The sequence below is a fragment of the Rhinolophus ferrumequinum genome, chromosome 9 (assembly GCF_004115265.2).
Source record: "Rhinolophus ferrumequinum isolate MPI-CBG mRhiFer1 chromosome 9, mRhiFer1_v1.p, whole genome shotgun sequence".
NCBI lineage: Eukaryota > Metazoa > Chordata > Mammalia > Chiroptera > Rhinolophidae > Rhinolophus > Rhinolophus ferrumequinum.
In genome coordinates this window covers 28279201-28305841 of record NC_046292.1, presented here as the reverse complement: position 1 = coordinate 28305841, position 26641 = coordinate 28279201, and the positions used below count along the sequence as shown (strand labels likewise).

General features: G+C 39.7%; 1 protein-coding gene across 1 annotated transcript in view; it reads right to left on the bottom strand.

Annotated features, from left to right (window-relative positions):
* SMAP2 (small ArfGAP2) overlaps nucleotides 1–26641 on the bottom strand; it is a 43118-nt gene that overhangs the window by 6770 nt on the left and 9707 nt on the right. Inside the window, exons 2-9 of the mRNA XM_033114347.1 lie at nucleotides 11874–12007; nucleotides 10545–10630; nucleotides 9474–9552; nucleotides 6292–6378; nucleotides 5175–5256; nucleotides 4041–4150; nucleotides 3039–3204; nucleotides 2289–2605 (exon numbers count right to left, since the gene is read on the bottom strand). Coding sequence (XP_032970238.1) covers nucleotides 2289–2605; nucleotides 3039–3204; nucleotides 4041–4150; nucleotides 5175–5256; nucleotides 6292–6378; nucleotides 9474–9552; nucleotides 10545–10630; nucleotides 11874–12007 — 1061 coding nt within the window. The remainder of the gene's footprint in view (nucleotides 1–2288; nucleotides 2606–3038; nucleotides 3205–4040; nucleotides 4151–5174; nucleotides 5257–6291; nucleotides 6379–9473; nucleotides 9553–10544; nucleotides 10631–11873; nucleotides 12008–26641) is intronic.

The window sequence follows — 26641 nt, the reverse complement described above, 5'->3', positions numbered from 1 at the left end:
TTTCACCTGCATTTTTTGTATCTAGTATAAAATAGGTATTGCTTTGTGAGCCAATTTGAACATCTTTTTCTTTTAAGAGAAGAGCTGCCTATTGATATGACTGATATGTTTGGTCTCAATTCTATTGTTTTTACTGTGTTTCTATTTGCTGTACTTTGTAGTCTATGTATTCTACTTTGTTGCAAAAAAAATTCCTTTGTTTTTTAGAAAGTCTCACTTTTTTGTTCTAGTAATTACTTTCATACTAACACTTTTTATATTATCTTTGGTCACCTTTACTCTGTATTCAGACTTCCACTATTTGGTTTGTTACATCTTTTGAGTTCCACGTAATTTCCAATGCAACAACCAATTTATTCTACTTTTCCCCTTTTTCTCCTCTACCTTCCTATTATTTTCAGTTGTGTTGTTTGTCAGACTACAACATATATTCTTCCACCCTTGTCATCACCTTTGTTTTAGTCTTAGATTCACAATTAAACCTTCAATCAACCATCAGTCCTTTGCCAAAAATGTCCCCAGTCATCTCTTAGTTGGATGAAGCTTATCTTCTGGTAAATTCCTCAGGAAAGGCTTGTATGATATTCCCTGATTTCTTGCTTATTTGTGTTGTTGTTTTTTTGTAACAGCTTTGATACCTGAAGAATAGCTTAGTTGGCTATAAAACATTTGTTTTACGTGTACTTAAGTATCTTAAAAATACTACTCACATTGTCTTTCTGTATGTTGCTGTTAGGAAGTCTAATGTCAACCTGGGTGTTCTTTTTTCTTTGTAAACGACAGATTTTGAGGGGTAGGAGGTAAGGAGAGGGTTGGAGCCCTGAGAATTCTTCTTCTCTATAAAGTCTAAAAGTTTACTGGGTATGCATTAGAGTTGACCATTCTAGTCAATTTTTCCAGATACACAGTGGACTTTTTAAATATGTTTTTATTTCTAGAAAGTTTTCTTATATTATAGTTTTTAATATACTAATTCTGTACCACTATTTCATTTTTCTCCTTTGGGAGTCTCCAAATATATGTGTCAGGCTCTTGGCCTAATTTCCATATTATTTTCTCTCTGATTCTTTTTACTACTTTCTATATTTAATTTTCATTCTCTTAGCTCTTCATGCTTTTCTTCAATACCAAATATATTTTCAGATAGAGCTGGTCTCTCCTGGCCAATTTGTAATTCAGTCTGTATTTCTGAGTTCAGTACATTTTCATAACTTTCAGGTTTTTGCCTATTTTGATTCTAAGTTTTTGAATTTCTGATTCAAGCTGTTTTGTCTTATCTGTGTTTGTTAAATGACATTTAATTCAGGTTGGTGGACTGCGTAAGTTTTCTTCTGCTTCATGACTGTTTTTGGGGGAGAATTTTTATTTCCTAAAATGTTTTTACCTTCATTTTCTATTTTCTTCTCGTAGTAGTTTTGTATGAATGTCATCTGCCACCTTCTGTTTATTTTGTAGTGCCTTATTTTTTTCTGAAACAGCACTAACACAGATAGGTGTGAGGGTTTGGAGAGGCTTACTAGATTTCTTACTTCAAGAGCACCTTCTTTTGTAAGTACAGTGAAACGACTATAGTGGGGGGAGGATGGTGTATTTCTGATTTTGTGATTCCCATTTCCATCTCTCATTTCTTACTTTCCCTTCACCACCAGGTCTCCAAACAGCACATTCTCCTTATAAGTCATCCCCATCTCCCCTAGAAGCAATGCTTTTCCAAGGCTACCATCTATAATCCTATATATTTCAATCCCTTATTTTTGATTCTCCAAGTAACCAGAGTTCTAATCTACCAGGTCTCAAACCTATTCTTAGCATGTCTCCAATCAGAGTAGGTCTTTCTCTTTTTCTAGGGGGTGATTTTATCTATGTTCTGTCACTGCTAGCTTCCTGCTTCCTCTCTTTTCACAGTTTGCTCTATGATGCTGGCCCTGATTTAGGAGTTTCTATGCTTAAATCTGAAGTCTGTAGTATTTTATCTACTAGATGAGGTAGTCATGGGTAATGGGTGGTTTTATTTGTGCTCCTTATTTATCTGTATAGGTTGTTTTTGTTTGATGGATGTGTGAAGAGATTTAGAGTTAGGCAGTTATTACCCGTATTCTATAGGAACCCAGAACTCCTCAGAAAGTCTGACTGTGACAGACCTTCTAGGGGGAAAAAAAGGAAACCTAAGAATGTCTCTTGTGTTATCCCATCTACTTTAGGATTCAAAGGATAAGGGAGAAACACCAAGTGAGGGGGCCTTGAGGAAGTCTCAAAACTCTTGTTTCGAGTTCAATGGGGCAGCTTACCTGAGTAAGGTTCCATTGAAGCTGCTGAGCTGGCTGAACCCCATACATAGTCTGGGGCATAGCTGCCATGCCTGCCATGTAGCCAGCCTGCTGGGTAGTCATCATTCCATTTGGCACACCCATCATTGATGCCTGCAAGCCACCCATATAGCCTGCAGGCATGGCCATGGGGGCAACCATCCCAGAAGCTCCTGGCTGAGCTACCATGCCTACTGGTGGGGGCATCATGCTCCCCATTATGCTGTTAGGAGGTGCAACCCCAGGGAAGCTGGGGTAGGCTGTGGGATATGCCATCTGAGCGGGAGCCATGAACATTGCTGCCAAGAAAACATATGTATACATCTGTTACAAGGAAAGCGTACAATTCAGTCCAAAGTCTCACTGGCTACTCCTTTCCAGCCTGACCTTCTCAGGACTACTCAACTCAGAATGCTCTTTTACACAGCAAAACAGACAGACTCCCTACAAGACTTGCTATGGCCCACCTGTGGGTGACTGACCTCGCCACTTCCCTTTCTGGTCTAGGCCCAGACCTTGAGTCAGACTTCATTCATAGAGTCGTGACATCACTCTCCACAGAAGCATCTACTGATATTTTGTGGCTTCACAAGAATTGTCACTCGTGTTCAGGGTTCTGTGGAGCATGATGTCCCAGCCCCCAAAGCAACTACCCCGTCACAACAAACAATCCCTGCATGTAAGTCTTTATGGCTCTATCTGGCATTTTGCCATGACCCCCACGAAACCTACCTTGGGCAGGCATTTGAGGTGTCTGGGATCCATACAGTGAAAGGATAGAGTCTTTAGAGAGCTGTTTCTTGCCTGTTTCTTCTGATTTGTTCCCTGGCTCTGGAAACAGGTTCAGGTTTTCAGGAACAGAGCCGGCACTCCCTGCAGTTGGCATGGAACCTACAACCTTCGGACAAAGAGGGCAGGGGGAGAATTGGAATGGTCCTCATGGGGGTCTCTGGAAGGACCTCCCTCATCTCTCTGCTGCTTCTAACACTTGCAATAAGAATTCATGGCTCAAGTTAATAGCCATGACTTTTTTACCCTACAAATATCTGAAAACACCCGACAGTTAAGCTCTAGTACAATTTTTTGTTCTTTAGCAAAACAAAGGGATTTGGTAAAAAAAATTAAAAATGAACAATAAATAAATAAAAACAACCTACAAATGATGCCGCCAGAAAAAAATGAGTTTAGATCCCAGTGTAGCCATTTACTAGTTGTATATCGAAAGGCTAGTTACGTAACTTTTCTGAACTAATGTTTCCTCAGCTATAAAATATCCACTTTGCAGGGCTGCGGTGAAGATTTTAAATCATAAATGAAATATACATAATGATACACAAACACTGTGCCTGATGCATAGCACATATTCCACAAACGGTAGCCATCAAATGTTTCAAGCCTCTCATTATCTACAAATTCTCTGGCAATAACTCAGGCTGAGGAGTTGACCTAAAGTATCAATCACCCTTTACAATCTGATATACTCTAGATAGAAGCCCACTCAAAGGGCCCACCCTTGCTGGGCAGGAGACAAAATGGAATGAATAGCAATCTTAGGCTGTAACAGAGACAACACAGTGTTAAGGGAAGAATCAGGAATCCAGAAAACCAAAGTCCAGCAAGGAAGCGTGGTGGAACCTTCCTCCACCAAGGAAGCATGACTTGGTTCTATGATTAAGTTATCAAAATCCCTCTTTTCAGAATATTCTTTAATCCGAAGGAGCCCGTAAGACTTACCTTTCTAGGAACCGAAGAAGAGGGGGATGAAACAGAGGCCAAAAGATCTAAATCCTTCTCTAGGGTATTGCTGGTCTTACTGTTAGTAATGGAGCAGGCCACAGGAGCATCTGGAAAGAGAGGTCAAAGTTAAAATGTAGCACTGCTCATTAAGCCCACGCCTTCCTTCTATTCTAGACACAAAGTTGACAGATCAGGCCCATATACTCCACTATGGACCTGGAAATCTGTGCTTCTGGAACCATTTAGCTTGGATGGGGCATCTCAGAAGAGGCCTCACCCCACACTTCCAAGAGCACTCTAGAGAAGCCAGCAGCCCAGCTGTCAGGCACAGGGCAGGAGAAACCCCGGCCTGAAGGCTGCATCAGCACCACAGCAAGGGGGCTGGCTGACTTCCTTCTGGCCATCTGAGGGGCAAAGCTGTGTAGGACCCATTTTCAGAGAGAAATGAAAGGTATAGAAATGAGAAGTCTAAGGAGCCATTAACCTAAATCAGTAGAAATGGACTGAAATAAAGTACAACCACCAGTACTGTGAAAGGTAAAGAACAGGCTCTATTTCTGAACGGGGCAGAATCACTAGTTCAGGGTTTCAAAGGTTTAGAGAAAAATGACCACAAGGTAATCAGCCATCTCAGAAAGAGGTGGCACCTAAAAACTGAGCGTGATGGGGGCGGGGCTCACAGGTGCTGCTTTCGGAAAATTGCTAACATTTACTGAGTGCGTACAATGTGCCGGGCAAGGGGCAAAGAGTTTTAGAGGCGTTGTCTCATCTCATTCTTCCAACAACACTTTTGAAGTAGAGACTCTTATCATCGTCACTGCACAGACACAAAAGTAATGTTCAAAGGTTAAGTGAACTACCCAAGGTCACATAACAGTAAGAGGCAGAGTTGGGACTCTGGCTCCCAAGGCCATGCTTTTAACCACTACACTGTACTGTCACTCTGAAAACAGCACAGTAAACACTTCCTTAGCACAGTGCTCAGCTGTAAAACAACAGGAAGAACGTGCGAGAACAATCTTAGTGACAAAGACACAAACTGAAGACTCCCATCTCTACATATCTTCCCAGGATCAGAGAGAATTCATCAAAACTTGTAAGATTATGGGAGTGGAAAAGTCTAACTCTTACCAAGGCCCAACAAATCCATGACAGGTGCTGTGGATTTCGGGGAGCTTTTCCGAGGTAGCTGTGGGTCTTCTTTTTTCTGTGGCTAAGGTGAAAATATGTTACAGGAAGAAATAAACAGGTGTTTTGAACACTTTTTTCCCCTCTCTACTGTAAAGCCACAGATATTCTTGTGGTATGATTGCTGTTATTCAAAGAGAGTTATCAAAGAAACAAAACTCAGGAAGTGTCAGGTGAAAGAATCAAGTCAGGAGGCATGAGGGCATAAATTAAATCTAAAGTGAAAAACAAAGATATTATCTGTGCTTGTTTGGCTTTCTGAAGAGACAGATCTTTCTGAAACCAAGACAACCACAGATCAGGGGACCCAACAGAAGTAGCAGTTTTTGGTTCCAGGAAAAACCAAGAATAAAGGTAGGTGTCTGATGGTGCAAGAGCTGAGAGCCAACAAATCTCCCAGTGATTAGAAGACCTTTAATATCGAAAGGGAGATCAGTTTAAAGATTACCTGATTCATTCTGCCAATGTCACTAGTTCTGCAGACAGTGTCATTCGGAATGATGATATAAGACTCTTCCTTAAGCAAATAGTACAAAGTCCCCTCTACCAAGATTCCAAGTTCTTATATTACAGTATCTACTACTATAGCCACAATATGTCCTGTGGAAAGAGAAAGGTGTCTACTTCAATGTGACAGAGGAAGAATATAAGAAGTGATTGTTTAAAACGGATTAATATGGCCTGGCTTTTGGACTATTCTTAACTGCCACAGGAAATGAGGTACAGAAGGTCTAACAAGAGAAGGACTAATGTGGAGATAGTATCTGCTCAGAAGGTGTCACATGGCCTTGGCATTCTGGCATGGAACGTGCCTTTTGCTCAAACAGGACAGATGCAGTTCCCAAGCTCTGATCTGGCCCCAAAGAGAAGTGTTACAGAGCAGATTAGGCAACAATAAGAATGGAAAAGAAGCAGAAATGGCAGGCAGTAGGTGATCTAATCTAAATGTGGAACCCTTTAGCCCCAGGTACAACGGTGCAATATGCTATGAACCCCACCACACACACACGCACACACACACCTGAGGCCATCCACACAATACAAATACTTTCCCACTTACCATTTTCACTTTCTCAAAAACAACAGGTTCCATTTTTTTCTCTGGTGCTGGTTCACTCCCTCTTTTCCACTTGTCATCTTTTTCTTTCTATAATGATTTTACAAACAAGACAAAGAACACAGGCCCAATGGTAACTAACAGTTTGATAAATTATCATTCCAAATGTCCAACAAGGATACAGAAAATCCGTATTGAATCTGATGCTATAGTCTGACAAGCTTGGTGGTTTCTAGGTGTGGGCAAGAGAGCTGGCATGCATAAGAGCTGGCCTCAATGCTCTAAAAGGCATCCTTCAAATACCTAAAGACCTGCCCTCCTTGTTCTGTCTTGTGACTCTTGACATGCACAGTTTAGGCAATCTACAGAGGGTAACACATTTCACTAGTTTGCTGCCCCTTTTTTACTCAAGTTTAACTTGCTCATGCTTTGAGGGGTCCCTCCTCTTCTTGGTATACCAGTGAATAAGTTCACGTTCATCTAACTCGGCATATATCCTTTGTGATTTTATCAATTCAAGCATCTCTTTTGTTAAAAATCAGAAAATAAACTGTAATTTCAAGCTTAAAGAAGAGAAAAACTAAAATCAAGGAAATAAGGCAAAAAAGAGTAAAAGGATTAAAGTATCCCCTTAGGGTGTCTGGATGAGTTGCCTACCAACCAGAAAGCACATCAAAATAAAATATTAGAAAGTCTCTCGGTTTTTGTTACTTTTGGGGACAGTTTCATAATATGTTCATAGATTATAATATTACTGGTCACATTTTTAACATCAAATAAACATCTAAATGTAAAACAGAGGCACAAAGTAAACTAAAAAACATAGGCACATGGAGGCACATACAGCACACATATGAAAATGTTTGACCTCACTAATGATCAAAAAGTGCAATTTAAAATGCATTTTTCTGGGGAAATCTTAATAATACCTAAAGTTGGTAGACATGAAGTAAAACTAGTACTCTTATACAATGCTCAGAAAACAGTATAAAATAATAGTATAATTTCTGGAAAGTATATTGACAAAAGTATAAAGACAAATACTGAAACACTGTGACCTACATAATACCATACATTATATCTTAAGGAAATACTACAAAATATGGAAGAGGTTATATGCACCAATAAATATAACCCAGAATTATTTATGCCGAAGAAAAACTTTAATCACAACCTTTATGACATAGAAGGAGAACAGTAAAATAAATTGTAATCTAGCTACTCATTGAACAATGATGCAACAATTAAAAAGTATGAAAACTACATAAATAACATAAAAAGGCATGATATGTTAAGTTGAATGAAAGTAGGAGACATTCCATGTAACTGTATTACAACTGTGCTGCCAAAAAGTAACAAAAAGGAAAACAGGGACCATACCAAGATGACAATCATCACTAAAGAGAAGAGTAGGCATGGATTTTCCATTTTAATTTTCCTATTTTCTATAAAATATTATAATCACACAGATGCAGCTACGTCTCTTTCACAGATAGTATATAACACATGAATATGGGACACTATTTCTTGAAGTTAAAAATGTTTCATCTATCCATTAAAAAGGAACACTCTTTAATTAACAAAACTAGTTTCTTTTCAATTTGATATTAAATGTCTTGACTTAGCAAATATTAATTCTTGGCATATAAATATTCACAGGGATATTTTTAAAAATCTAAGCACATCAAATTTAAAAAAGAATTGAAATAGCTATTTGGTAAACAGGAAGTATTTCCTTCCTAAATGAGAACAGCCAGTGAGTAAAATAGGCCGTTTTCATGGGCACAACACACAAGAAACAATTATAAACGAGCACTGTCTTCATACAGCAACACTTCCCACCTCCTCCATCTTCGGGATTACCTCAGATACCCTTTTCTCATCTCATCTAATTTCATATCTTCAGGTAGAATGACCAGTTTTCTACAAATAAAAGGAAATGTATGTGTTTGGGTTTCAAACCCTTTTTGATGATACCATCCCAGCTATAGCTATACACTGGGTTAACGTTTCTTGGAACAGGTATGATAATTTCCATGACCCTTTTCTGGATGACTATGAGGTAAGAGCCCTTCATAGTAAGTTGAGAAGGAATTCTTTTTACCTAACTACGTGTATTACCTTGCACTTACGTGCCTGAATTGAAATTCACCTACCAGTTAATGCCTTTTCGCACAACCTCAAAAGGTCAATTTGGAGCTGATTCCAACCAGCTTACCATTAAATTATCTGGAAAGGTTTAGAGCCCCAGGTAAACTTAGTGATTTCACTAGCTAGTACATCTCCATTAAAATAAATAACTAGATAGATGATTGATAGATAGATAGATAGATAGATAGATAGATAGATAGATAGATAGATAGATAGATATTGATGGGCAGAGAGACAGGACCCATGCTAGAACTGGAGAATCCCATACTCTATATACTTCTGTGGCTCAAGAAACAGTCAAGTATTCCTAAACGAATTTACTGTAGAATCTTGTCAAAGCCTTTTTAAAGGTCTAAATAGTCATATTTACGGGTTCTCCTTTAGTTGTCACTAGTCAGGCTTAATATTCTACTTCCAGAAACCATGTTGTATTTCCTCCTGTATGTTATACTTGTCCTAGTTATCGTACATTGTATTTCAGATTCTAACCTCATGCCTAGGATGAAAAGTGTACTTAGTCACTGGTAGTCTCTTCCTAAAACCCTTCTCAGGAATAAGGGTGCCATTGGCGACCCATCCTTCGACACACAGGAAATATACACTGGTCAAACTGAAGGAAACTTTGGTGATTTAATTACACCTAATTTTGTTGACTTCACATTTACAGAAAAAAATTTCATATATATGTGTGTGTGTGTGTACACACACACACACACACACACACACAATATTATTTTATCTGATAGGCCCAACATGTCCATTTGAAAAAATAATTTCAAACTGGGAATCACTAACATCCCAATACAGATCAAGACAAAGAACTCACTGATGGTTTGCAGTGTCCACTCCTGAGACCAAAGTTTGCTCTCCATTATACCTCATGGCTTTGACTCAGTTAATGGCTTTTTTCTACTTCTGTGTGTTTTTAAATGATAGTTTTTGAGCATGTTGGTAGCTGTTCTCCAAATTCCCCCCTGGCCTGGTTAATAAGCAAATTACTTATTATGAACAAAACTTGAAAGGTTTACACCAACCCTAAAGGCATTGATGTCCAGACTTCGGTCCATGTATTTCTTCTTCTCGTATTTATCTCGAATAAACCCCTCGACAGCTCTGCAAAAAACTTATTAAGGATAAATCGAACAAATATTTCTCAGTATGGCTATAAAAGGTCAATCTGCATCCCACAGAACTTCGTTCTCCTCTCTCCCTCCTGCCTGTTTGCCCCATATGGCTCCTGTCTCTTCACATGCAACCTCCCTGACAAAACCTTGAAATGCCTCCTTCACAGTTGTTGCAGGGAATCCTACCTCCTCTGATTTTCCTTCAGAGTAATGATAGCAACAAAGGGAGTCAATCTTCATATTAACATTAGAGGAGCCTGTGGCTGTTCTAGAATACAGCAGCAGTCAATTATCTATTTTAAAGCCCTTAGATCAACAGGCCTTAAACAAAGGCAACTGAGTATCCCTAAAAACTATAAACTCTTGCACCCCACTACCAGATTCTGACTAGTGGGACTTCTGCAGGGCTCCAAATCTACATTTTAACAGGTTGTACCTGCACCAACCAAAAAGCAAACTCTAACAAGGTAACATCGTGGACAAACCACATTTTGAGAAGCACTGCCTTCAGGGGGTTTGGTTTGTGAACTGGATGCTATCCCATGTTGAGGGGGTGTGGGGAGAAAGTTATTAACTGGTCAACCACAGTTAATTCTTTCACACAAGACATAAAAAGACATTAAAAATGAATGGTAGTTTTGCTGATTCAATATAACACAGTTAACTACTTTTATCAAACAACAGTTTCAGAGATCCAAAAATTACTGAAGATGTCACTTTACGGAAGAAGTCACAGTAAACCATCGCAGTCTTATTTCCTAAATGAGTCTTCCCCATGTGACACAACCATTCTGACACTGAAAGTGTACATACGCTGTTCGTATGTCTTGGCTGCAGGAGAGAGGGAAAGCAAGACTTTGACTCATCTACATAGATGAGATCTGACCCTGCCCAGTGAGATCACAGGTCTTGAGTCTTATGTGACTCTCCCCAAAACACCCAAATAACACTCAGCCTTCTAAGTTGCTCCAGAAAAGATACGGATCTATTTGAGGTCGCCGAAAGGTCTCAGGAAGGTAAGCTTCATAAAGTCGGTTTGCCTTTCCATTCCCCATCTCTTGCATGCACTGCAATCAGAGAGATGTGGAGACATGGAATGTCAGAACAGGAAAGAACTGAAAAACTTCCCACCCCACGGCAGCATTTTACAATTGAAGAACCAACCCAGAGTGGCAGAACCAAGATTTAAACCTATGTATTCTGATTTCCAATCCATGATTCTCTCCACTGCACTCCCAAACATTTACTCCCCCCAGTTGTCTTTCCCACCCCATCCCCCGTGAGTTCCCTTTACTGAAAGATCTGATAAGATACATTTAATTCAGTAAACATTCAAGATCCCATTTGAAAGTCCAAGACACACAGCTAACAATCAAAATGTCTACATGGCAGGTAATCATCAGTGTCTAATCAAGCAGGCACTACGCAGGCAAGAACTATATTAGGAGTTTACACTATTAATTAACCTATTTAGCTTTATTACCAATAAATGTGTTTCACACTAGGCTTTTGAAATAGACTCCTTAACACTTGAGGGATAAATCCCAAGATCTTTTTAAATCTCCAAATTCTCAAATACCTCCATGGCATGTAATTTCCTTCATAAGATACACAGCGAGGTACAACTGAAAAATATAACTAACTTTTAATGAATCCATAAAAACAGTCTAAAGTATTCCTAAAGCCATGTCCTGGTTAAGAATAACCTCTTATTTCTACCATCAACTTTAGTAACCGGTTTGCTTTGGAGCTACTCTCACCCTCCCCCTAATTTTTTTTTTTTTAATTACTTTACAAAGTTTCAATGCAGGAAGAGAATAGAGAACAATGGAGCCACTTAGAGGTGCCTATCTTAGGCCAGCTGGACTCACTAACTTCAGTGACTCACTCCCCGCCCACCAACCTAATAGCAAGCAAGATTCACATATGCACTTTAGCACTAAAATATTGTAAGTCTTATAAGGTTTTTTGTTTGTTTGTTTTTAGAGAATATCTAAAACTATAGATGTTAGATCTGCAAATGCCAAGGGTCTTAGAAAATAATCCAAAAATCCCCCTTTACCCTTTTCTGGATCCATGGGGCACTAGACCACAGACTGTGTTTTAAAGTAGGTAAAATATAGGTAGAATAAACTGTATTTTAAATAGAAAGATTAAAAATGTCTCTATTAAGGTATGAGAATTTGATATAAGTGTTTGACAACTAAACTTTTCTTTGTCTTCACCTTTGTGCCGGTTTGAATTTCCCCTGGAACTACTTTACCACGGGAATATGGGAGCAGCTGAGTCACGGTTGGGCTGTGGGAATACCTGAATCTGTTCCTGAGTCCACTGGTCGAGGTTGACGGATTTTACCCTGGATATGTGCACCCCCAGATTCCGGTGGATGCCAGCACATCGGATGCAGATGAACACACCAATGTTCCAGGAGGCCCACCGTGGCCCTGTGAAGTCAAGAACAGGCAATAAGGAACAGATTAACACAACAGTCAAGGCCCACGCTATATATTTAGATTATCAGACTCTTGTGCAAGAACGTACGTGAAAGAATTGTTACCACAATCACCTTTTTATTGGTTTTGTTCATTCCTCCGTGGATCAGCTTTTTTAAATAAGTGTACAATACAGTGGTTTTTAATGTATTCACACGGTTGTGCAACCATCACCACTATCTAATTCCAGAATATTTTCATCACCCCAAAAAGAAATCTCAAACCCATTAGCAGTCACTCTCCATTTCCTCCCAACTCCTCTCCCCCAGCCCCACCCCTAGTCCCTGGCAACCACGAATCTAATTTTTGTCTCTATAGATTTATCAATTCTAGATATTTCATATCAATGGAATTATACAATATTTGGGCATTTGTGTATGAAGCAGCTTTTTACAGCATCTGATAATGAGTGTTGAAATACAGATATAATACTGTTACTTATATAAAGAAAAAAATCCCAGGAGAATAGTGCAAAGTTATATCACATTCTATTTAGTATCATACATGAACAGCCCTCCCTCAAGAAATTCTTCAATGGTGGTGGGACCTGGATTCACATTTCCTATTAGGAAACAAGATATAGACACACTACATCGGCCCAAGGCTCAACCTGAAATTTAAAACTCTGTTTATCCTCCCCTCCCTACCAGGCCTATAAAATATGCATCCAGATTAACTTAATAGGATCCTTTCCCTTTGGGCTGATGTCCCTACTTTACCCAACTACAGAATCATCTAGATTCAAGATCGTCAAATAATAAAAAGATGACTATTGACCTCAAAAAGAAATCTCAGGTATATATTTTAATAAAAAACTATTACATAATCTCCCATCCCCTGCCAACTTTGCTCACTCTAATAATCACTCTGCAAAATTATAAAACTCCTCTTCATAATTTTTATGCAGGAAAAAAGCAACTTACTTTTATATGACACTTGCCAAAGACTTACTGAAAAATCACTAATGTTTCCTTCTCCATCATTCCACTAGGCAGGAATTTACCACATAAAGTAAGCATGATATCTAAATTAGAGGTTGCAATAAAGAGGTGGTGAAAAGATATGAACTGATTTTCTACAGAGGTAAACAGGACCTGTGTTTGGAACAACTAAGGGCACAAGACTTCAATTCTGAGGGACGCAGACAACTTTTTGGTTGGTCTGCAGGTTTTTGACAGCAGTTTTAATGAAGGAATGCTGGAATTGTATGGCAGATTATTCTTAGAAATTTGAATCCACAATTATTATAAATAAGAATGCAATTTTTTGACAAAGACATCATTCAGATACTATGGCAAATACCACAAATACAGAAGGCTCAAATCCTCCTTATAACCACCAGGTGGTGGTCTCTGCCTGAAATTTTATCCCAATACCTTCTTACCGTTATTGTCTCAATAAGCTCAGATTTATTTTCTAAAACGACCTTCGGTCCCTTCAGATTTGCACAGTAGGCCCTGCCATATAGCTAATAAACACATAAATGATTCACATACTTCTTTTGGTGGCAGGGAGCTACGTAAACACAAAGAAAAACCTAAACAGATGTGAATGAGGTTTCACGGGGGGCTGCACGTCTCTTTTAGGTTATCGTTTTCATAAAGGAACTCAGATAAGATCTAAGTTATATAGGATTAAAAACGGGACCAAAAGTCCATAGCTCATGTTTCTTTACCATTTTCCCTTTGCTCTAGATTCTAGAACTCATGATAAGCTGGTTAAAATATATTTGTTTGCCAACAAACTCAGAAGCCAAAAACACTAAAAGTTAGTGTGGAGCATGGAGAATAGTCAATAATATTGTAATAACTATGGATAGTGCCAGGTGGGTACTAGACTAGTCAGGGGGATCACTTCGTAAGTTATATAAATGTCTAACCACTATGCTGTACACCTAAAGCTAATGTAATTTTGAATGTCAACTGTAACTAAAAAATTTTTAGAAAAAAGTTTTTAAGAGTTTCAAAAAAGGTTGGCTATGGAATATCATGCTGTTTGCTTCTTGGCCGTCTGTCTGGAGAAGATGATTCCCAATCACGTAGGCCACTGTCACAACTGTGGAATTTCTCACCATCAAGACTCTGCCTCTGAGGAACGCAAGACTAAGATGTGAAGCTCCGGAGCTGCTAACAAGGCCGCAGTACAGAAACAGGCAGTAATATTTTCATGAACAGCCGGAGGAGAGGCTCCTTTGCCCGCCTCCCACATCCTTCCTACAACCTTTTCCCAGTGACATTGTGACAGTTCTATCCCACTCAGCCTCCCTTAGTTTGAAGTCACTAGATTTATCAGTCAATAGCGGCATGCTCCATAAAAGATTCTGAAATTGGAGAAAAGGAAAACACAAGAGACAAAAGTTACTTATATGGTTGACAATGTGGGAAAATGGTGTCATTATTAAAAGTACAATCTCTGCAGCCAGAAAAAAATTTAGATTTCTATGTCACTTCCATCAATGATTAGCTGTGTCACCCTCAGAGAGATACTTCACTTTCCTAAGTCTCAGTTACCTCATTTATGAAATGCGTACAACAATATCTATCTCACACTGCTTAGAATGTAGAAGGATAACAATAAAAGAGAGCTACATATAAGAAAGAACATGTTGTAGAATGAGGTTTGCAGAACCCATTTACGATTCATCTTCTTCATTGATAAGGGCTGGTTAACTCATTCATATACACATACCAACACTATGGAATACTAGAGAATGCTTCTTTTTAGGCAAGAATGAGTTCCAGCCCTAAAGTGTCAGCACCAAAGTTGACTGAATACCAGAAAGAAGAAATTTATCCTGGATCTAATTTCAAAGTCTTCTAGAAAACATGAAATTTTAAGCAGCTTCCTTTATCTCCCTCAAGATATTCCTTGAAAATATACTCTCTGAGCCCCCACCTGTTCTCCTTCTCTGCTACACACCCCGCCGCTGCCCTTGTGCCCACACATACCCCCACTGCACATACAAAGGAAGGCCCACAGCTGCCAACCTGACAAGCCTGGATTCCACAGCACCTGGTATTGCTGCTACAAAGCCAGACTACTTAAATCTGGTGGTACACTTGCAAATAGAAATAAAGCAATTGTTCAATACACATTGGTCACGGCAACCAAGGAGGAAATATAAAAGATACCACTTTGAAGTTGAAAATGGAAAGAGACTCAGAAAGGAGATATTCCGAACAATTCTGAAAGCAAAGAGGATAGACAAGTGATATAAACTGGTGGTGATGAGCACAGCACAAGAGCAAGGTCATGGCTAAGTGAACATATGCAACAGGAGCCTAAGAGCAGGCGCAGGAAGCAGGAAGCAATATTAAAATTAACATCTAAACACTCTATAATAAAGAATCGGTGAAAATGAAGAAAGTATGTATATGGACGTGGTTGATGAGTCAAGAAATCGACTGTAGTAAGCAGCGGCCCAGTATCAGGGAAATCCAGGCTTACACTGACAAGTTGCATGCATTTTGATAAGTCTCTCTAGGGCTTATGCCTCCGTTTGTAAAATGAAAAGCATATAAGTAATATCCAATTTCCATTCAAATTCTGAACAGCTTCTACTGTCCAGGAACTACGAGTAACTACTGCTGCTCTGCTGCCAATCCCCTTTCTTCTAGAACTTCCCCTAACTCCAGAACTGCTAGGCTTAGAAGGGTTCTGAACTTGAGAAGTCAGCAGAGAGGAGAACTGGACTTACAGATAGAGCTTGGAGCTACTACTGCAATAATTATAGCTCATTGGCCTCTAATCTATGGAGTTTCAAACAAGTAAGTGTTGAGGAAAAAAACTGATAAATCAATGGCTGTCCATACGTAGACTTGTTGGCGTCATGGAGCTGTTGAAAAGCTCTTCAACAGAAGGGCCAAGGAAGGGAGAGAAAATCTCTTCCGTCTTATATCCAAGCCCTGTTGAATCTACTTTGGAACCTTTCCCAGAATCTATCCATCTCTACCTAGACCTTCTCATCTCTCACCTATAAGCATTCATTCTTTTAACATTATTTATTGAGTACCTACTATGGGCCAATCACTCTGCATGCTAGGTACTAGGGATACAAAAGCAGAGAAAATAAAGATGATATTCCTGATTCAAAGAGCTCACAGACAAACAACTAATTGGTCTCCAGACTCCCATCAGAATAATCTTTCTAAAACACAAATCTGTACAGATCTGGCCTCTGAATATAAACCTTTCCTGTAGTCTTATATAGAGAGGTGAAAATGTAAACTGATGCAAATTTTCTAAACGGCATATTACAAACAGCTCTCAATCTCTTGCCACAAAACGTGCTCTTCCTCCATTTTTCTCCATCTTAGTCAATTACACCTCCAACCATTCAAATGTATCAGAAATTTACACATCATCTTTTGATACCTCTCTCCTTCAACCCTCATATCTATACCATCACAAAGACCAAAATGTCTCTCAAATCAGTATCTCTTCTCTCCATATGCCACACTATTTCTCTAATCCAAAATCATCAGATCTCTTGGATTAGTACAATAATCACCTAATGTCTCTCCTCTTTACTTTTACATTTCCGTCTTCCTCCAATCCCAAACCAAAGCCATTCTCCACAAAACAGTCAACTTGAGCTCTTAAAAAAGCAAATGTGACCCTGTCATTCAGCTGCTTAAAACTCTTCTATGGAAGGCTTCCTTCTGTCACTGTTGGATTGAAAAATAAAATCCTTAACGTGGTCTCCACCATCTTATATGATCTGGCCCATGTCTACTTCCCTGGCCTCTCAACTCTGACGATACCAGCCTTCTTTCATTTCCTCAAAGCACCAACATATTCTTTACTTAGAGCTTTAGGACTTTATACATGCTGCTCCCACTACCTAAAAAGCGGTTCCCCAGTCATCATCTACCACTTGTAGCCTGGTCAGCCCCTATATATCACAAAGGTCTCAGCTGAAAAGTTTCTTCCTAAAAGGAGCTTTTCTTGCCACCCCCCCCCCAATTTAGACCAGATTATAATCTCTCTTCCATCTTCATTTTATTATGGAAAATTTCAAACACAAAAGCAGTGTATAATTAACCATCAGCTTCAGATTATCAACCTCTGACCAATCTTGTTTCAGCTGTACTCCCACCCACTTTTCCTCACCCCCAACCCAGGAATATTTTGAAACAAATCCCAAATATCATATCATTTCTTCTGTATATACATACATATATATATATATATTACATATATATGTATATACATATATATATCTCAAAAAAATAAGAACTTTTTAAAGATTATAAACTTTTATTTGCCTTTCAATTTTTCTTTCTAAGTCGTACCACATGTTATAATACCATATATTTGTCTGATTGTTTAATATGTCTTTTCCACTAAACCATAAGTGCCATAAAAGCAGACATCACATCTGTGACATTCACTGTCATATTCACAGGATGTAGCACACTTCCTCATACATAGCAGTGAGTCAAAATTTATTTAAAAAGTAATTAAAGGTAAGTAAATCCTTTGACTCCCCCGCTCCTACCAACTGTAAGAATTCATCAAGGAAACAACAGGTCAAGTACACAAAGAAATATATTAAGAATGTTCATTACTATACTATATTAAGAATGTTCTAATAAAAATTATAAAACATCAACAGATTACATAAAGGAATTATGGTGTCACTATACAATAGAGGCAATACTTTGTAGCTCTCTATTTCATACAGTAATACCTCCATGTTAGCTTGTTGGAAATACAAATTCCTGGGCTCCACTCCAGACCTACTAAGTCAGAAACTCTAGGGGGGAGGCCCAACAATCTGTGTTTTAACAAGTTCTCATAATTCTGATGCATACTAAAAAAAAAAAAAAAATCTCCATGTATATTAATTTTAAAATCGTTTTAAAACGGTACACACAGAACAATTCCATTTTTGTTTAAGAATGTGAATAAGTGTGTATGTATGCACAGAAAAAAATGTCTACAATGATACATGTAAAATATTAAAAGCTGTTATTTCTGAGTAGTGGCGTTATGAAATTTCATATCTATTTTATTTTCTATATTTTTATCCACTCTCTGAATTGTTGGAAATGAACTTGTATTACTTTTGGAATGAGAACAAGACATTAAAGGTATTTTAAAAACAAAACACCACCAGTGTCCATGGCTCCTTACTGGCTGCAGGGTTAGGTGACACTCTTTATCATTACATATAAAGTCCTTTAAGGGCCTGTGCTTTACACGTGCTGAGCAGGTCATCATTGTGAAATATGCCATGCACTCATCCCACTTTGCCTACACCATTCTTTTTGCCTGGAAGGCATTCTCCCCCAATTACCTGCTTGACAGACTCAAAATCTAGTCCACTGTCACCTCTTCTGTGAGTTCCTCCAATGGAATAAATCTTGACCTTCTCTATGGCTAAAAGTCCACTGTATGCTTTGCTCTACTAATACTTAATACCTTATTATAGTTAGTTACTTACAGGTCTCTCTTGCCCTAAAAAACTGTGAGCTCTAGAAGGCAAGGATGACGTCCCTTAATCATTTATCCCAAGCAGTGCTTGCAAACAGTATATACAAAACAAATATCTGTTAAATGAATTCAATAATAAGATTAAAGTATGCATTGTTTTCCTGTTTTGGAAAATGAAGGGAGAAGGAGTTTTTAAACACCTTGAAGTGAGGCTATCACACAGAAAATGGACTAGGTTACTCTGGTGAGGTTTCAAAGGCAGAACTAGCATCAATGAGTGGAAGCTGGTTTTAGCACACTCTGGGGAAGAATTTTCTAACAATTAAGGTTGTGTGAAAACAAATGTAGCATATCCAGAACTGACAGAAGCCCAGAAAGCACAGGTGTTCAAGGAGAAGCTGGATGAGCAACTCTCAGGGATGGTAGCAAAAGGATCCCTGCACAGCGGATGGGCAAACCATTGAGCCCTAAGGTCCATCCTTCTACTACTGCAGTTCTACCAGCTGATTTGTAGGTGGGTTTTAGGTCCCTTCCTGCTTGACAGTCAATGGTTCTGAAAGATCAACCTGTGAAACGTTAGGTCTTGATGAACCCAAAAAACTGGATCAAATTCAGTTCATGGAGCCTGTGACTGGCACTGAAAACAGGTTTAAACGTGATAGACACACAAGGAAGAAACTCAATCAACAATCTCTGGTGTGAAAACAGAGGTTAGTTCTCTTTGACTTGGCCTGTCATTAACTCTAACATGAAAATTAGGAGTCAAAGTGAAGAAAAAGCAGTATTTGTTTTAAGAACAATTGTAATGCCAGTTCCCTTGGTTCCACTCAGTTTCCTTCAGCCTGATTCATTACAAAGAATACACAGAAAAACCAGTTCCATCTTGGAGAAACTAAGTAGGGCTGAGAGGTACGTTTACCGGTCTATTTTCATCTACACAAAACAAAATTCACCTAGTCCCCTATTCCAAAATTAACAATAAGCAGTAACCTTGAACTTCTGTAAGTACAAGCATTTTAAGGAACGTGATACCAAAATAAGGACTTACTCAATCAACCTTTGCTTTCAGAAGAGAAGTCCCTTTCCATCCAGTCCGTCTTGCAAGAATATTGTTTCCTTTTGTCAAAAAGAGACACTGTCCACAAACACTGACTGAACTACATCAAGAACATACAATGACACTTTGCAGAAAATTAATCAAGAAGGGAATTTACTGCTTAGAAATAAAGAAGAAACTGCCCAAAGTGTACAAAAACATCAGCAGTACACACCAGAAGTGCGACTCCTGTGGGAAGACGGCCAAAGACCTAGAGAGAAAACTGGAAAGAAACACTTCCTTCTATCAAAGATGGATCATGTCCCGTGAGTAAAAGAGCTCAATAAAGTTGGTTGGCACCTCAGTGGACTGAGAGAAAGCTAAATGAGTTCAGAAAATGGTCACAGCCGACAAAAATTGGCTAAAACAGAGTTTAAATCCCAGCTTTCCCCAAGCGGCTCCTGTGCCCCTGCTTTTCAACAAGCAGAGGCCTGGGTCCGTAAGTCCTTCTCCTTCAGGTTCCCAGGGAAGGAGGGTTAAATGGTGAGGCCTGAGGGACCAGGGTCACATTCAGGTTTGAGCTTCCACAGCAGCAGCCCCCTGCACACTCACAACCACAGGAAAACATCTGCATATGTTTTCTCTCTTTAAAAGTAATTTTGATTTATCTGTTTTCAGTCAATGGCTGTTATTTAACTAATGCTACATTAGCTCTTATTATAATTCCTAAGATAGTGCTTCATATGATGCTTATGGGCATACTATTTCTACTTCATTGGACTCCCTAGAATTAGACAGTGCAACTATTGTACTTTGCCTAAAATAAAAGATCCACTATCACTTAAACCATTCATTGAAGTTTGACATGAACAACTGGAGACATTTGAAACAATAGAGGAAATGCAATGAGCTGCTATTAAAAATCTATAGAAGTACCTTAACATCCATCTCAATACATTTTGATTGATTTTTTTAAAAATGCAAAACAAACAAAAACTAAACATCAACAACACCCCCAGCTAAACTTAGTCATATTTTTATTAGTTTAGCCCTAAATTCATAGATTAATTTAGGGGACTTGCTGTCTTGCAATTCTTTGTTTCTTATTAAATAAATGCTCCCACAAGCCCAATATAAAATCTGTGGCACATACTGCTGGACCTCCAAGTGCGAAGGCCCCTTCTTTCGGAGAATCTTGACCTCCGCCTGGATGATGTCTCTTATTATGCCAGTAACCTCAGGAAGGGGCCTGGATGCCTATCTGCTGAGAAATGAGTAAAAGAGCCCCAAGTGGGCAGCAACACAAAAAGGCAAGTTTGGCTTTTACCTCTAGGTCAAGTTCTCTCAAGAGTAAATCCTGGGAAGTGGGTCCTTAGATAGCACCTTATACATGGCGGAGGGCCTGGTGCTGAGAAAGAAGAAATCAAGCAAAGTAATTAAGAATCTACGCTGGTCCTATAAAGAGAAGGCACAAAGATCTGGGAACAAGCCAAGGTAGGATCAGCAATTAATCTTAAAAGGGTGACTATTTTTCAGTTTCGTATATTTTGTGATAAATTCCCTTTTTTGTTCCCCCTTTGTATCAAAGTTCTAAACAGTCCTAACAAGGTTAAGGGAAAAGAATCAAAGGAAGTGACTTGTGTCTAAATGTGAACCAGAGCTTTAGAGCAGAGGTGGCAATGTGATGAAAGCATGACAATCCAGAAGAAACAACCCAAAGTGGGAGAGAGAAGTAGGACACACGGGGGCCACCTGGGCAACTTTTCTCCTCTACTTGTGGATTCTCCTTCCTGAACTCATACTTTGGAAGTTCTCCATTTTGACCAATAAGGAAAACTGGACAACTTACAACTTGTGGTATCAAATTAAGAGCTGAAACAAATAGCTTTCCAGGGGCAAAACATCATTTTATGAAAATCTTGCTCCATCCACTTTCTCCATCAGGACTTTTCTTCTTCCTATCCTGACTCCCACGGCACTCTGTCGTTCTCCTGTGACACTCACCTATATTGTTCTGTTGTTGTGTTTTATCTTTGTTTATTTTTGTGAGTCCCTTTGGGTGACAACTGCCTAATTTATCATGTTAAAAAACAACACTAGTGTGAGTATTTTTCTTATGTGGGCTTCAGGTTCGAGTTGCTTATTACTCAGAAAAATCGTACAAAGGTAACTGATATATCTCACAGAAAAAGCTGGAGGAAAGGGTGTCCTTAATGTTCTTTGTCTCCGGTTAGCCCATGATATTTCGGCTGTATCCAATTTCCTCTGCACACGAAGACCCTGCTTAAAGCATTCATGAATAAGCTAAAAGAGTAGTGGCTGAGACATGGCTTCTCTGAAAAGGGGAGGGAGGAAATAAAAAATAGCTGCTTTCATTAGGGGCAGGAAGGAGATTTTTTCATTAGGTGCTAAACAGCAAGACTATCTCAGTACAAACAACTGTTTGGCTTGAAGGCTCCATGTGGCCAATTACTCCAGCAAAGGCTCAGCTGGAATGGAACCCAGAGCTTGCCGGGACCAAGGGCTAGGAACTGACACACGCTCATGTGTCAGCTTCATCATGGCTTTGGGGTCCCAGAACACCTCCGCAAGGATGTTCACAGAAAACACTCTACCTCAATCAGTAAACAGCATCATTCTGCACCCAACCCAGTGTGGCCGGATGGCTCAGTCGGTTAGAGCGCAAGCTCTGAACAATAGGGTTGCCGGTTCAATTCCCACATGGGCCAGTAAGCTGTGCCCTCCACAACTAGACTGAAGACAACGAGCTGCCACTGAGCTTCCGGAGGGGCGGCTGGATGGCTCAGCTGGTTAGAGCGCAAGCTCTCAACGACAAGGTTGCCGGTTCAATTCCCGCATGGGATGGTGGGCTGCGCCCCCTGCAACTAAGACTGACAATGGCGACTGGACTTGGAGCTGAGCTGCATCCTCCACAACTAAATTAAAGGACAACGATTTGGAGCTGATGGGCCCTGGAGAGACACAGTGTTCCCCAATATTCCCCAATTTAAAAAAAAATGTGGGTTAAAAGAGGTTGGGTCAAATGCAAAGTTAACCAATCTACAACTGCCATTTTATAGCAAACATAACAAGTATTAATGTAAAAATTAGATCTCATCAGAGAGCCAATACATCTCAGTCACTGTCAGCAGCTAACAGCAGGACGGGGAGAGGACGGCTGAGCTAACAGCTAGGCAATCACTGCCAAGTCTGCTAGGTGGACCTGAGATTTCAAAACTTGACATTATAACTGAACTAATTTCCCATTTTTCATAACCTCACTTTAGATAACAGGTGCCAACTTGGTTCACTAGAACTCACTTTCTTTAGTCCCTGGGGACACAGTTCTTTACATTTTTAACACTGCTTCAAGTTAAAGCTTTAACTTCCTCTTTGCAACCACCAGTGTCTATTCTGAAGAGAAAAGAAAACTGAAGATGCAAAGTGAGCCTGCCCAGTTGGGGAATGCACATCGTTAGAAGAAACTACTGAAGAAGGGTGATATGGCCACGAACCAGTGAGACTGGATCCTCCAAGCCTAAGATAGGTAATAAGCAGAAGAGGAACAATATAAAAATGGATATTAAAAATAGCCCACCTTGAAACAGTACCACTCTTTTCCCTTTAGAGCAGTGGTTTCAACTGAAGCAACTTTCCCAAGGGGCAATGTCAATGTCTGGAGCCATTTTAGTTGTCACAACTGGCAGGAGGTGAGCAGTGCTAGGCATCTAGTGGGCAGCGCCCAGGGCTGCTGCTAAACACCCTGCAATGCCCAGGGCAACCCCCACAACAAAGAAGTATCCAAAATGTCAAGCGTGCAGAGGTTGGGAAGCCCTGATCTACAGGAACCATTTTTAAGACATTTACTTTGGAGCATGTGAGATATAAGAATATACCAATTCTGTGGAAAAGCCTCCTCTTGTTCTGTAACAATTTAGAGTACAGGATTCCAAAATTGGAAAGAATCTTAAGGATGATCTAGATCAAGCACAGTTGGAGAAACTAAGGCCCAGAAGGGTCAGGGTCATTTACCCTAGTTCATAGAAGAAATCATCAGCTGGACTGGAATTAGAATCATCTTTATAACCCGCAATGTGTATTATACGGGGTATTAACAGATGCTCGATAATGGTCGCTGAATTGATACCCTGTTCTTTCGGTGCTCTTTTCTATTACAACATCCAATTCACTCTCTGCTGCTGGGAAGCCCCACATGAAGATTGTACGCGAAGGCTCACACATCACTTCCAGTCAACATCCTTCTTCCTCAAAGGAAACCCAGAAGTGGAGAAGAGTGTCACACACTAGAGCTCAAGATAAGTGGCCAGGCAGAAAATGCTTTTCAATTATTTCAGGGGAAGTTCATGCCCTTCACTCAGGCAGAAGCTTTACAGCAAATGAGTCAGCAAACGAACCCTTGGGCAAGACCATGGACGTGTGAACTTCCCTCCACACAGCAGCAGCTTTCCTCACACATCAGAGGAGCCCCAACCACTGGCAAACACACGGAAAATCAGTGCCAGGTTAACTGAATCACAACCGTATCCAAACAAGCCAGAGAACTTTCATTTCTAAGCAAACAGCAGAACAGAAATGAATTCTGGGATCAAAGTACAGATGGTTAGTCCAGTGGCATGTTGAATATTAGTCATGAAAACAGCCCTGGCTTAAGGGAGGAAAGCAAAAGGTGGAGGTTTGCCCTTTCAAAGAGAAAACATTCCCTGCAGTGTTTCAAAACTAGGTGTTTCAAAATTGGGTAAAATGAAGTCTAGGTCAGAAAGTATGGTGCAAGGGGGTGGAGCAAAGATGCCAGCCACATGACTAGAAAGATCCTGCAAAGGGAACATTGTGTAGGTAAATGCAGGGCAGGTCTCTAGGAAAAAAATTGCAGCTTCAAAAGAGCCAAAGCAAGGTTCTTCAAATTAAACAAACCTGTTCCAGTGGGAACAAGGACAGCTTCTAATGCTGCTGCAAGGTTATTATTAATTTCTACGGCACCTGAAAACAGTGTCTAAATATTTAGTCCCATCCCACAAAAAGGCTAAAGGATTGCTATTTCAGCCTCCTGTTTAACACCCCATGCTACATTTTCCCCCAGCTGATGTGTCACACTAAAACCTCCTACTGAGAGGGCAGAGTACTAGCTTTGTGACTGGCTCCAGTTTGCAAAGCGGCACAGATGCCAGAGGCACACAAAAGAAATGGTGCAAAGGATCAAGTACCGCAAAGCCACCACGAGATTTACCTGCTCGGCTTCCTGGACTTGTCACAGATCTTCAAATATCTGAGTTAACACCATGAAGATGACTCAAAAAACAAAACAAAAAAGCATATGATCTGAACACACATTAATAGAACAATAGCATTTATGATGGAGATGTTAGATAGTGTGTGCCAGACACCGTGCATTCGGGATACAGATATAAACGGGACAGTCTTCACGGAATTTCCAGTCTAAGGAAAGCCCTTGAAAAAATGCAGTAGCTATTATCCCCTTTCTACCAACGGAGGGCCTCTCATCTACCTTCCCAGTGAACTAGATTTCAGTGTGGGAGGCCGGTAGGAACAACATAAGATGCTGACCGACGGCACAACAATACTGCCACATACCAAGTACATAATGTGGCAGATTGGGCGTGAGATTTAAGAATGTATTTTGGCCCCTCTTGCTGCGATCGTGTCCCATAAAACTGTTTCTATGGTCAAGCCAGGATTCTCTGCAGCTCTCCACTCCTTGCCTCAGCAGATGTGCACGGCCGAGAAGCAGTTCCGAATGACTGCCCCACAGTGAGACCATCTCTGCACGGGCTCAACCCGGAGGGCTCCCTGACAGCATTTTACTAGTAGGGGCCCACACGCCTACTCAACTCTGAACACCCAGCAGTCGAACAGCAACACGAAATGTACATTGCACCATTATTTACAATACTGAAAAACTACAAACCCAAAATATCCAACAACTGGGCAAGAGTTAAGTAATGACATATTGAAATGATGGAATATAATAAAGGAGTTTAAATGTTTTTAATGTCATAAAGAAAGCTTATGATAAATGTTAAGCAAAATAACAATCATAAAAAATTATTATGCTATAAGCTCAAGTAAAAAATGGGTGGTTTGGATTCTGGGCAGTATCTGTTGCATCATTATACTTCATTCTTCCCAATGATTTTTATCACAGACGTGAATAATTTTCATAATCAGAAAAAATAAAGTTTTTGCTTTTTAAAGAAATAACATTTAACGATGTTTACCTCATAAGCACACGGACTTTCCAGCTTCCCCACCCCCCAAAATCCCACAAGACAAAAAACTGGTCTGGGAGTCTGTTCCTATGGTAACAAATCTTTTTTTCCCCATAAATACATAAGTCTAATTTAACTGAGCCCTATTCTTACTCTGCCCACAATATGGACCCTTGATTTGAGTCACTTGTGTCAAGCTGCTTCTATTCATGGACTAAGCTTAGACCCAAGTCCGAATGCTCAGAGGAGCTGATCTGGAGTCTTCCTGATACCAATGCTGCATTTAGTGACACTTTCTCTCACATACAAGCTGGGAACAATATTATAGCATTCCCTCTATAGGAAAGGCCTTTCTCAAAATTCTCCTTGGTCTAAAACAGTTCTTGTAACCAAATTCCGCGTGACCACCTTCAGAGAGACAAAATCCCCAGTTCTGAACAGCTATTCTATCAGTGAAAATGCTTTCAACATAGCAGAAGAGCCTGAATCTTTTAATTCTTTCTCAAATCAGCTATCACACTTAAATTGGTTTCCATTAGCTCTGCTGTTTACAGCTATTTTGAACAAAAGCCTCACGGTAAAAACAGGGAGTTTCCTTCCTATTTCTCATAGGAGGGCTTGTGTCAGTGATAACCCTAGTGGTAAAGTATCAACAAGAAAAAGACAGTAACACCCCCTCCCCCACGAGCTTTATACTACAGCATAAGATGTTCCCAGTTCACATAGAAAATTCTGTAAGGATTTATTTTTTAAAGGCATAAGAACCAGAACAACCATCTAAACAATATGAAGACACTCTTCAACTCAATGCTTGAAACACTAGAGAACTTATTTCTAAATTCATACACTGGGGACTTCCAGCAAGAC